At 34.9% G+C, this 14,752-nt stretch overlaps 1 protein-coding gene across 1 annotated transcript; it reads right to left on the bottom strand.

Annotated features, from left to right (window-relative positions):
- Positions 1-937: 937 nt before the first annotated feature.
- Positions 938-10,721, bottom strand: Mmgt1 (membrane magnesium transporter 1). The gene is made up of 4 exons (XM_015498080.2): positions 10,674-10,721; positions 8,295-8,347; positions 5,853-5,956; positions 938-3,945 (listed from the first exon to the last, which is right to left on the bottom strand). Exons 2-4 carry the CDS (start codon positions 8,334-8,336, stop codon positions 3,786-3,788), a joined length of 306 nt encoding a protein of 101 aa, XP_015353566.2. The 5' UTR covers positions 8,337-8,347; positions 10,674-10,721; the 3' UTR covers positions 938-3,785.
- Positions 10,722-14,752: the final 4,031 nt, after the last annotated feature.

The following is a 14,752-nucleotide window of genomic DNA, read 5'->3' as shown; positions in this document are numbered from 1 at the left end:
AAAGACTCTAAGTTTTGAGGCCTACCTGGGCAACTTAGTGGGACTCTATCTCCAAATAAATTTAAAAGGGTTGGAGATGTAGCTTAGTGGTAGAATACTTGCCTGCCTAGCATGTGTGAGGCCATGGATTTAATTCCCAGTACTGTAAAAGGAAAAAAAAAAAAGGAACTATTATTGAAGAGCGACTAGATAGACACATTGATCAATATAATTTGTGAACCTTTTCAAAGTAGCTACAAAATCTATTTTGGGGATACATACAGAAATTTGAATATGAAATAATATTGAGTTTTTTTTAGGTCATGGTATTATAGTATGGTATTATGGTTAAATGGGAGAAAATCCTCACTCTTGTAAGAGAGGCACACTGACACATGTAAGGATGTTATAAAATGGGATGACAAAATCCTACAATTTATCTCAAATGACTGAGGCAGGGGAAGGAAAAACATTTGGAGAAAGCAAAAGCATCAGTGACAAAATGTTTAGGAATAGTGAATCTATATGAATGATGAATCTAAATGAAATGTTCATTCATCATGTTATTCTTTCACATTTCTGTAGGTTTGCAATTTCCAAAATAAAGTTTAAGGCAAATTTTAGATATGGACAAAATGATATCTAAAGTATCTAAAGTTCATCTTGAAAAATAAACATTTGTGATTGGATACTGCTACTCAAGGACCAATTCTTATACCCCAAAGGGCATTTGATGACATACAAATATAAATGAGGTTATGCATTCTATTTTGACTATAAAAACATAAAACCGCAGTAAGACTTTACATGTACAACTAAAGTACCTATGGAACTTAGTAAACAGGATCATGCTAGAAAAAATACAGTCATGAAATACACTCTTAAATTTTTCTGGGGATAGTGAAGCAGAGGAAATGAGATTTAAAAACAAAAAAAACAAAAAAAAAACACCACCAAAAACAAGGCAAGACAATCATTTATTTATTGGACAGGGCAAGGTCATTTAAAGAGAGAAAACATATTCAAAACGTGTTTAGCTTGGTGTTACAGGCATCGATGCTCACAACAAACAACACTACTCAATACATCATGGAAATAGGCCACATATAACCAGGAAGATGCTGTCATGCCACTCAAAAATAAGCCACGATGCTTGGGAACAATTATTAGGGAGTTACAGAGCATAACAGTCTCTAATTCACCAATCTCCATTTTCTGCCATTGGGCCATTAGCCCACAGTATTGGCTGGTTCCCTGGTTATTGAGTCTTCCTGTATTCTAGAGAACTTTGATTGGTGTGCACTTCTCACATTTCTGAATTGTCACTGAAATCATAGTCAACTGAAGGACTAACTAACTCTCATCACTATAGTTTTGAACTACTTTAGGCAATAATTAACTATCTCATAGTAATGTAAATAAAATTCCATTTAATACATTTAGCACTGTTATAATGCACTCAAATCACCTTTAGTCCTATGGTACATACTTTAAAAGACAGCAGAAATTCACTGGAGTAAATTTTAAGAGAGATTTGGGGAGCTCACCTGGCCCGAGGTATATGAGGTGCTGACAAAGACAGACACCTGAAAAGTGCTATGTCAATTATTTGCCAAATTATTTGGCATCATTTTTAGCAGGACTTTTCTGACTGGGCCAGCAAAGATAGATTTCAATGTCCATTCTACAAACTAGCCAAAATATTATAAGCAATAGTATACAATGAATTATTGGCTATTCAGCATAAGATTAAACTGAGCATAAGATTAACTGAGAAACCTGTGAGGTATCTGACCCTCCCTCCTTAAATTCATTGATTTACCAGTCACTTTCTTTTCCTACAATAAGAGTTTTCAAGATGAGAACAACTTTTTCATGCCAGAGAAAACCATTTTGGGGAAGCCAATCACAAAAGACTAGATATTGTATGAATTAATTTATATTAAATGATTAAAATAGGTATATAGAAAGTGGACTGGTGGTTGCCTAGGGCTGGGGAGCACTGGGAAAAAATAGGAGATGACTGCCAAAGGGTACAGAGTTACTTTCAGTGTGATTAAATGCCCTAAATTTGTCTGATCATGGGCGCACAACTTTGTGAATATAAAAATCATGAAGTTACACCCTTTAAATGGGTGAATTACATAGTATGTGAATCAAATGCCAAATACACTGTTACAAAAATTTTAAGAAAGGAAGACAGTCCCCAAAGAGAAGAAAACAAGAGACTCTCCCAAAGCAGGCCATACCTGAGGAAATGGTAGACAAGCATGGTGTAAAGAGCTTGTTTCCCACACGCTATTTTGACTTCATCACTTTAATCCCTTACTTCATATTTTTAACACATTTCTAAATTATTTTAGGTTATCAGCAGATTTCTAACTTTGTCTCATTAGAGACCAAAGTCAGGGTTCCACCGACTGAGCTGGTAAAACAAAATAAAATGACAATAAAAATCCCATGACAAAATAATCTCATCCTTTGGGGTTGTGTACAACTAGGCAGAATGTAAGAGCTGAGGTTTATTTCCAATGGAAAAATGCCATCAGGTATAAGGGCATCTTATGACTCTTGCCTAAAGCATATTTCCTTTTCAAACCTGCATACATTTATTCCCTTTAAAAACCTATACAATTCAACAAAAAGTAATGTTTTTATAACTGTACAGTTCAATAAAGCAATGCTGTCTACCAAAAAATGCTGAGCTTCCTGCTCAAAGAGCTAGCCAAATTTCCCTAAGGGTAAAATTACTATTTCTGAAAAAATCCAACTCTTTATCCATCTTCACCTTCAGCACTATACAGTGAAGACTGAAAACTAAACTGGCTATAATTTCTTAAATGACTTTAATTTTCTAAAATATTTAATATATTAGTTCCAAATATTTAGAATATATTTGGCCCAATTTTTTTTGACTCTGCCTTTAGATTAATGAGAAGCTTCTTTTATTTTCACTTATTTAGTAAGAAATAACACAGACTTTGAATAAGTTAAACTGGCTAATGACAGGTAATCAGTTTTCCTCAATGATTATGATTGTTCCATAGAGGGATGATAATGAAATCACAAACGGTCTTTTTGGTCTATCTTCAACTAATACTACAAAGTTAGGAAACATTTTTACAGCTAAATGAGGAGAACACAAGCAGCATTACAGCAAGTTAAACTTGTTAAGTGCATTTGTTATGACAGAATTTCTGACGCAAAAATTGCTCACTGCACACAGAACCTCAGAGAAGTGATGAAATAAGACAACTGATGTTAGAAGGTATATAGGAATGGGGTGGGGAGAGAATCAAGGATAAATTAATATCAGACAAGTATCTTGGGAAAAAAAGAGCCACTTTTGAGGGCACATAAGAAAAACTGAGAAGTCACTATTTTGGTCTCATTAGGGAAGTCCATTTGATAAGAACTGAAGACCTTTTTACTATAATTCATGCTGCAAAATGCAGTAGTCACGCAGTATTTCCAAAAGGATTCCTAAAAACTAGTGCAAAAGAAATCTAAGAAAATAAATAAACATAAAAACCAACCTTTTTCAAGGAAATGTGTTCAAAACAGTGACTTTTACAAAAGATGCAAATTGGTTTTAAATGAAAATATATATGAAAGATTAAAGACTCATTTTGCAGATAACTTACACTCCATCTACAATTTTTTAACAGTGTACAAACAAGGGGTATAGATTTGTTTAATTAGGTCTGAAAGATCAATATAAATACTGATTGGGGGGGAGTGTTTTATACCCCAAACTCCAAGATTCAGCTCTGTGTCCTGTCCTGCTATTATAATTTGTAAAAACCTTAGCGACGCAGTGATTCGAGTTTTCGTAACTTCAATGATGTGTTAGAGGACAATGCCTCCTGGTTTGAAGAATTTGTTGTCTCCGAAGGCCGGAACAATACTCGACCACGATGATTAAATACATAAAATGATGGATGATTCCTTAAGGTATCAAATGTCCTTAAAAGAAAAAAAAGCATCAATTTTAGATAAATCTTTATAAAAGCAGGTAAATCTGTAAAGCACATAAATCTTTGAAAATAACCAGGTTTCTAATGAATTACAAATTTGCTATGGACTATATTTTAACTCAGCCTAATAAGCCCATAAAATCAGACTGTAAATGATAATCATACTAGATATCTATCTCTCTCTCTATCTCTCTCTCTCTAACTGTACAGAGAAAATAAGAAACCTGGAAAGCCCACACAAAGCTCTCAATTTTCTTTTTTATTCATCCATTCCTTTTAGGTTGCCTATGAATAATAAACCAAACACTAGGTCAACTTTAATCACCTCTATAAATCTAAAAGTGGCTTTTTCCAAATAGTCTTCCAAAAACATGCCCATAGATTACACCTTTTGATTATTCTCATTTGGCCCTCACTATTCAGCCATATGATCATTTCACAGATCTGTTTCCCACAAATCTTTCAAGCATAACAACAAAACCTCCCATTGGCCAAAATCATATATTTTGCTACCACCTACTTGATCCCATTCTGTTTTACTTCTTTCTTTCCAGGCCCCTTGCCTGTGATTCTTGGTAGACTCTTTATAAGAGCAGCAGTGATAGTAGAATATCCTTTCTTTTCTAGTGAGACCTAAATAGTTTTTTAAAAAGTTCACAAACACCTTGGTGTATGGCCTTTAGTGTTTGCTTTCAAGTGTTATTTTTCAGAAGAACCCTTCCTTTGATTAAAACTCAAATCTCAAAGTCAGCTGACCTAATCATTCAAGTACACCCCCATATAAAACAGGAGGTATATAAATGTACATTAAAATGTAACAGCATGTACAAATATGTAACAATGAATTCCACCATTATGTACAACTATAATACACAATAAAAACAGAAAACAACAAAAAGATGCAAATCAAAAGTAAAAGTAAGGGGGTGAGGAGGGATGAGTTTCCTTTAACACATAAATTTTTACTGCGAACCCTTCTAAGAAAATACAGTTATTTCCAGGATCACGAAAGTGGATAAATTTCATGAATTACAGTAGATGGGGTAGAGAGAGAAGATGGGAGGGGAGGGGAGGGGGGATAGTAGAGGATAGGAAAGATAGCAGAATACAATAGTCACTAGTATGGCAATATGTAAAAACGTGGATGTGTAACCGATGTGATTCTGGAATCTGTATACGGGGTAAAAATGGGAGTTTATAACCCACTTGAATCAAATGTATGAAATATGATATGTCAAGAGCTTTGTAATGTTTTGAACAACCAATAAAAAAAAGAAAGTGGATAAATTTCAGAGATGGAATTATACAAAACTGAAGTAGAAATATGAGAAAGAAAAACAAACAAAGCTTGTGAAAACAGCTTAGAAAAAGTCCAGAAAAAAAAAAAAAAGAAAGTAGAGTAACATTTTTTTTTTCATCCAGGAATACAAAAGGGCCTGTGGGCAGAGCTTATGTCACAGACCAGGTTCAAACAAGAGAGTAAACAGAAAAACCATTATTCTTCCAAAGACTAAGCTGTCACAAGAGGATAAAAGATGAATAAAGAAAGAAAAGAGAGAGGGAAGGGGGGCAGAGGAAGGAAGGAAGAGAGAGAAGGAGGGATCATGGTTAATCTTTTGGAGGAATTATCTATGTGTCTATTTCTCTCCCTCCAACCAACCAATAAATTTAAGTTTCTAGCTAGTACTATAAGGTAATACCTTATTCTAATATCAATGATCAGACATTCAGCTTCCATTTTTCCTATCATATCAAACACTTCCTCGATATTTTTACCTCTTCTTCATACAAACTACATAATCAAATGTAAGAACAAAACCAAGTTTCATGTGCCAGAGATTACATAATAAAGCAAATCCCTACAAAATAAATGCCTCTGAAAAGGGAAAGACTTACTTATTTTTTAGTTCTGAAGTGGCATCCATGTCTTTAAACTCCCCTGCAATATGAACTATACCATAACAGGTAACTGCAAAGGCCAGAAGTGTCTGAAGAACTATCTGTGAGTATAAAGATTGAGATTACTAAATAGCACAAAAATATTATACAAAACATTCACAATCTTCTCTTCTACTCTGTATGGCTTCTAACAAGTAGTCCCTTTCAGTGCCACTTATATAGGAAATCAATTATCACTTGAAATGATTTGCACTCAGACACAATAAAATCTTCTATTCATCCTGTGGCTTGGCTACAAAAATAGGTGTGATGCTTCAATAAATAAACTCAAATAGGGGCTGGGATTGTGGCTCAGTGGTGGAGCGCTCGCTTAGCATGGGCAAGACATGGGTTCGATTCTCAGCACCACATAAAAATAAAGGCATTGTNAAAAAAAAAAAAAAAAAAAAAAAAAAAAGATTCATATTCTCTCTCTCTCTCTCTCCTTTAAAAAAATAAACTAAAATAAACTAAACAGTACTAAATAAATACAAAATCAGTATTCATTTGTCAAATATTACCTGTTTGAAGGAGTAACTGAGAATTTTGAAAATGTGTTTTTTTTTCAAAATAAGTACACAAAGCATATGCTACAAAGTAAAGAAAAGCAATAAAATTACACCACTTACCCACTATGCAGCTTAAATAGACAGTTTCTAGCACCTTTCAGGTGCCATGTGTCCCCTCTGATTATTTCCTTTACCCTCCTTCTCAAAGTTGAATATTGTCCCCAATTGTGTTAATCAGTTCTTTGCTTTTCTTAATAATTTTTCTAGCTATATATTCATCCCTACCTTCCTTTTACTTTTGCTCATTTTGAACCTTATTTAAATGGACTCGTGTATTCTTTTGAATCTAGATGTTCCTGTTCAACATTATGTTTGTAAAATTATCCCCTGCTGCAGTATACAGTTATAGTCTGTTTTCATTATGTTTTGTATTTCATTATATGGAAGTTGCACAATTAATCCATTCCACCGTTGATGGATATATGGGTTGTTTCCTGTTATTTTTATGTTAACTTGAATATTCTTGTGTGTCTCCTGATGCACAGGAGTGCAAACACTGAGTATAAAATATGCACATGTTCAGATTTATTAGGTAATACCAAATGGCTTTCCTCAAAATTTGTGCAAGCAACAAAGTTGAATGTTTGAAACTAACCAACATGAGATTACAAGCATATTTCTTGATTGTGATTTTCTGAATTTAAAAAATTTTCCAATTTGTAATGTTACTTAAAATAGATATACATGAGTGTGTGTGAATGTTTGTGTGCATTTACCACAAAGAAAATGTGATAGATAGGTAGCCACATCTACCATACCCTTAATTATAAACAACTCAAGTAAAAATTTGTCACAACCTTTTATTCTGTTCAGATTAAAACCTAATGTCATATGTAATACAAATTTACATTCTGACCACCAATGAACCAAGGAGACTTTTTTCACTGTTAACAAGAATGTGTTAAATCTGAGTTGTCATGAAAATATGTTCAAGATAAATTGTATAATAAAAAACTATAAAGTTTTATATATGTACACATGTATAATAACTTTTTTAAAAAGAAAAACTCTTATGTTTTGATTAGATAAAACTATATATACATGTTGTTTACCCATAGGAAGAAGTCTGAACTTATATACTTAAAACTATCAGAGGTAGAAATGAAATTGCCAAGGAATAGGATCAGTTTTGTAATTGTTTTAATTTTGTGCAGCCAGTTTTAATTTTTATACTTATTGTTTGATTCCTTTACAAAGAACTTATTACTTTTAAAGTTCAAATCTAATAAAGATAAAAATTGTGAGTGAAGTTGGAATATGTAATATTTTAGCTTAAAAAATACATTTTCTTTAGTTTTCCCATCTATGTGTATCCCCAAACAATGCATTATTAGCTTTGTTGTAAAACTTTATATAAGGAACTTTTCTAAGAAATAAAGTCAAGTAATAAACTTTTTTATTTTATTTTTTAATTTAGCACTGACTTTTTATTTAAAATTCCTGAGAACCAAATAATTAATCTTTTAAGTCCCTTTCATACTATGGTCAGGGTAACTTTTAGATTATTTTTAAAAAATATGTTTTAGTAGTAGATGGACACAATACCTTTATTTTATTTTCATGTGGTGCTGAGGATCGAACCCAGTGCCTTCCACAGGCAAGGCAAATGCTCTACCGCTGACAACCCTAGAAAGACTACAGTTCTAGAAAACAGAAATCTTCCACAGTTTCTAAATTTTGGGTTTTACAAAGAGTGATGCGAAGCAGAGAACAGATGTTATTTCATGTCTAAAAAAATGTTAAGAGGATAAAAACCAGTAAAAAAAATTATCATAAGCAAAGTGGCTAATTTTAAAAATATATTGTAATAGAATATAAATTACCAACTTACATCTATTGGCAGTGATTCATCTTCTTTTTCTGTTAATCGCATGTAAGAACGATCTATAAACCAGAAGCATACCATTAAGGAAATTGTAGCCCATTTTTCTTTCTTAAAATGCGAGCAAATCAATAGATCAAAGAAGTGGCTGACTTACATGCTACATAAAGTAATGCTAATCCCAGATTCCTCAAAAACCTCTATCCTCTAAGGCAGTCTGCCTTATCTTAATTAACTATTTCATTGTCATTTTGACCTGCTTTGTCACCTTGTAAGATGGGGTAAGAGTGATAGATGGGCAAGTATGAGGCAGAAATACCCAAGCATGATTTTTTTTTTAACTAAAGGAATATGAGAAACTTCTGAAAACTGTTTATTTCACTAAGTAGTAAAAGAAATAATAATTTAAAAATTAATAAGTCTACAGAAAATCTCAGCTCTGTATAGCACCACATCACATAGGAAAGCCAATGTAATACTGGTCTGGAAACATTTTTTTCTGGAAAAAACATGATGGGGCACTGGTGGACAAGAAATTCCAGGACACCAATTTCTGCATCTAGTACTTTTTAATTATAATTCTGTTGCTGCCTTAATTTCAGGAGGCAGCAAGGGATGAAGGAAAAGGATCAGGATTTGAAAGCTGGTGAACTTGGATAATGGTACTGGTAATTTACAACACCTCAAGTTAAGACATCCTCAGTGACTGTAACATGTAGTTCAATTTTTAGAGTGTTAAAATGTGGGAGTGAGAGGGGAGTGTGTCTTAGAATCAAAGAAATACAGTATCTTTTCATTTCCTGAGTTTCTGAAACAGCAAAATGAGAATAATGGGAGGATTAAGGAGATTCACTATACCATAGCTGCTCCACTATAACAAAGGTCATTACAGCAAAGATGATCATGCTATCTGCTGCTGCAATCCCACATGACATAATTAGTTTCAAAGGTATTAGTGTCTTGCCAACATGAGTATTACAAAGAGGACTCACTGCAGTGACAAATCCACAAGGCATTCTCATCACTTGAAACATAAAAATACAGAATCCTCATTCTAGATAGACCTAAGGCAATTTCTATTTAATCATGTACATTGGACTTCAAATATCGAAACTGTTTTGAGTAAATGTGTATGAATTCTTTCTTAAAAGAGAATGTGTTTAGAGACATATTCTTAAGTTTTCACTTACAGAATTGTTAAGGACAGGTGTATAAAGAAAAAAAAATCAAACCAAAACCAACAATAGATTTGGACTAATCTTCTACTGTCTGTTCCATTTCTAGCTAACTTTCTTGTTTCCATGCAGCTTAACCTGACTCTAACACTATCTTTAGCCAGGCATTTCTTCATCTGTAAAATGAAGGGGTTGGACTTCAGTGATCTCCAAGGGCTCTCCTTGCTCTATGATTGTATAATTTTAAAGCTGGAACTTATTTTAGAAATTAACATTGTACTCCAATGTATCCTAATCTCCTCCAGGACCATGCTTCTCAAACTAATGTGCATACAAATCACCTGGGGATCTTATTAAAAGGAAGATTCTGACTCAATAGATCTGAAGAGAGGCCTGAGTGTCTTCTAACAAGCTCCCAGGTGACGTCCAGGAGGCTGGTCTGTTGACCACACTCAGAGTAGCAAGAATCTGGGACAAATTCCTGAACCACCAGTTCCTGGAATAATTAATGCCCCAACTCCCATGCAGCCTTATAAACTTTTAGCATAATATTTATATCTCTTCATTGTGATTATATCTTGATCCACTTTTTTACCCCCAGTAGCCTATGAACTCCCTTATGGCATCGCGGTCGCTGTACTTGTAGCAGCTAAGCACGGAGTAATTTCAACCAATGACCAGAGACTGAATTTTATAATACAGTGCAGCACACATCTCTTTTGCCCAAGGTCACACTGATTCAGCGGTCAAACAAGTTTTTAATAACCGTCCCTTCAGACTCCCAATTCGGTATTCTTTACCGGTATCACAGTGCCTCCCTGAGGCAATGGGTCACTTAACTTCTTAGTCTATGCCTGGACAGCCTAGAAGTCCCCAGGATATTGTCCACCTAGTTGTCACGAGGCCACAAGCATTCAAAGTCCTCAATCCCACACTCTGCCTGATCTGCCCTATGCCGGATCTGACATCCCTGGCCTGGATTCCCCGACAGACTCCCGCTCTGAACCCTAACCCTGACACCAATCTTTCTTCAATCTCGGGTGTCCACACCCTTCAAACCCCAAACCTTACGCCGCAGATCCTGAATTGTATTTCTGAGTCTGTAATGTAAATAACCGTTCCTCGGACTTTCAGTCCGACAGTCCCTTAGGGGTGCACCCACATAACGCCCCCAGGGTCCACACCACAGAGGTCTCCTCCTCCAGGTACTTACGCTGCGCAGCAGAAAAGGCGGCGTGGGCTAGGGCAAAGAGGCCGATGCNAAAAAAAAATATATATATATATATATATATATATATATATATATATAAAAACTTGTTTTTCTCCATTTTTATTTGTCTTGACCCCCTAAAATCCAGACATTCAATAGTAACGTTCTCCCCTTTACCACTTTCTGCTCTTCTCTACCCTGGTGAGCTCATCCACTCATTTCTTACTTCAACCAGCATAGATATTACAGTGATTCCAAATCGATAGCTCTTCTCTCAAATATCTCCTTTCTTAGCTCCAGATCTTTATTTCCAACTACTTTCTGAACATTTATTTTCATATGAGTGGTCCTGTGGCACTTCAAACTTATATACCCAAAAGGGAATTCATCTTTTTGTTTCCCCAAACTGCACCCATTCATACACTGCTCCCTGGCTGAGTGGCACAACTTTGTTAACTACATATCACAAGGTAAATGCAAACAATAGACTACCATTCTTTCCCTTGAACCCTATCAGAATTTTATGTTTAGCTTCATCAATTTACCTACTTTCACTTCCTCAAAGATGGCTAACCTTACTGCTCCTTTTAAGTTTGCAACACTCTCATTTATGATCCCCTTAGCCTGCTGTTTTATATCACCTTCTAACCTACTAAATAATTGATCTATTTATGTTTATGGTGTTTGCTGTGTTATTGTTTACTATTTCTCTTCCTCCACTGTAATGTAAGTTCCAAGAGGACAGATTTTTCATTGCCTAGAACCTTGGCTATCACTCGGTGGGCATTCACTAAATGTTTGTTGGATGAAGAATGAGTGAATTGTGGAAAAGAAATATTACTGTTTGAAAGGATATCTACATTGTCTCCATTATTTTGAATTAGGTCCCAAAATCCCTGTGGACTTCTGATATACTTGAGTTTCCTCAAAGCTGAAAAGAACTAGAAAATAAGGAAGACACCCAAAGTTCAAAATACTTACTCAACTTTACCTATATAATTATTGCCATATATATATATATATCACTGTCCAAATCTTTACTCATGATCATTATTTTTCCCTGAACTGTTTCCAATTTCTTCACCTGAAAGCCAGAATTTTACACAGTACTTGATCAGTGTCAAATGTGGTATAATGTATTCCTTACAAATGTAGTCCTATTTATAAGCCTCATAATCAGGAAGAACCAGCAGGTAATATGTAGAGTTGGCGGGAAAGTACTTCCTTCTCCACTCTTGGGAGTTAGCAAGATAGAAATGATAGTTAACAAAAAAAATCTTAAAACCTCATTTTTAGCTTGGATGATGGTCAAGTTGAAATTTTCAGGTGTTCTGGTAAATTGCCTTTTGTAATATCCATTTATCAAAAGCAGAAAATGATTGCACATTTTCTTAAAGTAGCTGAGATGTGGTTCCTTTCTTTTAAAAATATAAGGTTATGGAAAAATATATCCAGTAAGATATGTGGTACTTGTACATGCCATTAAAGCATTATTTTAGTCTTCAGTGAGATGACTCATGTCCAGACATTGAGTTGCATTTTCTCTACTGCTCTCTTAAGATGTCTTCCCCACTCTTATGGTCAGCCTCTTACCTATGTACTGAGTACAAGAGAAACTAGCTTAATTTCACATTTTCTAATAGTATTTAAATCATGATCATGACATGAGATTTAAATTGTCTTTATCTGTAGATTCCAACCTGAAGAGAAGCCAAAGTATTCATAATCACAGTTATCAAAGATCATTCAAATAAGTACCTTGGGTTCTCTCATACACGATTCTGAAGGTTGGAATTAATCCTAAAGATTCAAAGTACAGCTAATGACAGCACTGATTTCATGACCTCTTAGAACAAAAGTCAAACCTCAGGTGAAAAAGTACTTAAATTCCTAAGTGACCCCAGAAATGCCTTTAGTTTTCCTAAGCAACTATTCATATGCACCCCAGAAATGATGTGGATATTATTGAAGGTGGAGATAATGATCTCTAAAGCCCTTCCTACTGAGATATGAAGACTCATCACATTTCTCAGGGCAATCTGTTGAATAGAGAAAGCACAGCTAACCAAGAACTATCTTTAAAGTTCACTTACTCTGTTCCATGACACTGAACTAGATGAATATGTTCACACACCACAAATTCATGTCTACATTTCCTATGCAAATTCTCCCTCTCTACCACACTGTCCTTTCCTACTTAGTTCACAAATCCACTTTCCCTAGGAATATGTTCTGATTATAGGTATCTATAAAAGGTAAGTATCTATTGTAGGGATTAAACCTTTCTTCAAGCTATTTGTATTTAGCAAATAAAACAGTATATTTAGTACAAATATCTCTGGGTAACAAATTCTAGAAGCCTGCCACCTTCTGGGCAAACTAGTATTTTCAAGTTTGAAATTGCGTCCTCTGCTTTTTTTTTCTTTTTTAATTTATTTTTTAGTTGTAGATGGACACAATATCTTTATTTTTATGTGGTGCTGAGGATTGAACCCGGGGCCTCTCATGTGTGAAGCAAGCACTCTACCGCTGAGCTATAGTCCCAGCCCCTGCTTATTTTTTTCTTTACCAAAGTAATGTGTGTTCATTTTAAGAAATTCAAACAACAACAACAAAAATGTATTCCTCTTAAAGCATTAAAGTGGTGCCATGGTATTTTAAGTTTTGAATCTTAGTAAACAAGACTGTGGTTACATGATCCATATCTTTAAGGTTTGTTTGATGGATGGTTTGTATTATAGTAGTTAAAAGCATTTGCTCTGACATTGGATTGGGTTTGAATCCTGGCTCTTCCTTTTCTACCTCTGGGAGATTAGAGAAGTTACTTAACTTTGCTGTACCTCAGTATACTGATCTGGAAAATGAAGTCAATAATAGTGTTTATTTGATACAGTTCTTGTCAGGATATAAAGTGTTTTAGAACCCTCTCACACATACAAAGCACTCAGTAAATGTTACCTATTGTTATGGACTCTGCTAGCTATTTTTTCAAATTGAACTGGTTTCTTACCCCTTTAGTCTTTTCTAAAACATCAATTGCTTCTTCTCTTTTATTATTTTAATTGTTCTTCTCTGGACACTTTCCAGATGTACTAGTATCTCTCTTAGCGTTTCATTACCATATATGCAGAAAGTATCCTAGGTTAAGTGTATGAGGTTAATATGATTATTCATTTTTTTTAGAAAGAGTGAGAGAGAGACAGAATTTTTTTAATATTTATTTATTTATTTATTTTTTAGTTTTTGGTGTACACAACATCTTTGTATGTGGTGCTGAGGATCGAACCCGGGCCGCACGCATGCCAGGCGAGCACGCTACTGCTTGAGCCACATCCCCAGCCCAATATGATTATTCATTTCAAAGAGACTTCCTAATGACACTGATGAATGTATTCGCTTTTTTAGCACATTGGTTTGTTCTGTTCAGGAAATAAACTGTTGAAAACTCCAGCATTGTTATGCTGAGTTCTAAATGGTAGCTGTGACCTAATCTTGGTTCTGTTCTGTTTTTTTTTTTTTTTCTCTGCCAGCACCGGGGATTGAACTCAGGAGTGCCCTACCATTGAGCTACACCCCCAGCCTTCTAAAAGTTTTTTGAGATGGGGTCTTGGTAAGTTGTTGATACTGCACTCAAACTGGGGATCCTCCTGCCTCAGCCTCCCTAGTCACTGAGATTGCAGGCCTGCACCAATGTACCTAATTTTGGTTCTGCTTAAATATGGGTATTCAGTATAGTAACTACCCAATGATAAGTCTCTTTCCATCCTCTCTTCTTGGGAGAATGCAGAAGCTCCCACAGCTTCAATATTGTGCATGTAGCTCCCCAATGTACTGCTGGGCCTGATTTCACTCCAGGACAGTTTCTGCCTATTTTGATATTTGCGCTTAGATATAAATCCAACCTGTCAGCAGAGCTCTACATTCTGACTTCATATTAATGCTACTAATGACCCTATGTGTTTTCTGGCTATCTAGGTTCAAAACCTTGGAGTCATCTTTTGATTCTTTTTCCCCAGCACTTCCAAGCCATGCACCAAATCAACTGCCAAGCAATTTACTCCTAGAGGAGAAAGTGGTGGTGA

Source organism: Marmota marmota, unplaced genomic scaffold (genome assembly GCF_001458135.2).
Source record: "Marmota marmota marmota unplaced genomic scaffold, marMar, whole genome shotgun sequence".
Taxonomy (NCBI): Eukaryota; Metazoa; Chordata; class Mammalia; order Rodentia; family Sciuridae; genus Marmota; species Marmota marmota.
This window is presented reverse-complemented; position numbering and strand designations above follow the sequence as displayed.

Bases quoted from the DNA above. Each gene is read 5' to 3' on its own strand.
- Mmgt1 (XM_015498080.2), bottom strand. From the start codon at position 8,336: ATGCGATTAACAGAAAAAGAAGATGAATCACTGCCAATAGAT. The intron at 5,957-8,294 runs GTAAGTTGGTAA...TTATACTCACAG, and splicing joins ATGAATCACTGCCAATAGAT to ATAGTTCTTCAGACACTTCT. The intron at 3,946-5,852 runs GTAAGTCTTTCC...TTTTCTTTTAAG, and splicing joins ACTTCAGAACTAAAAAATAA to GACATTTGATACCTTAAGGA.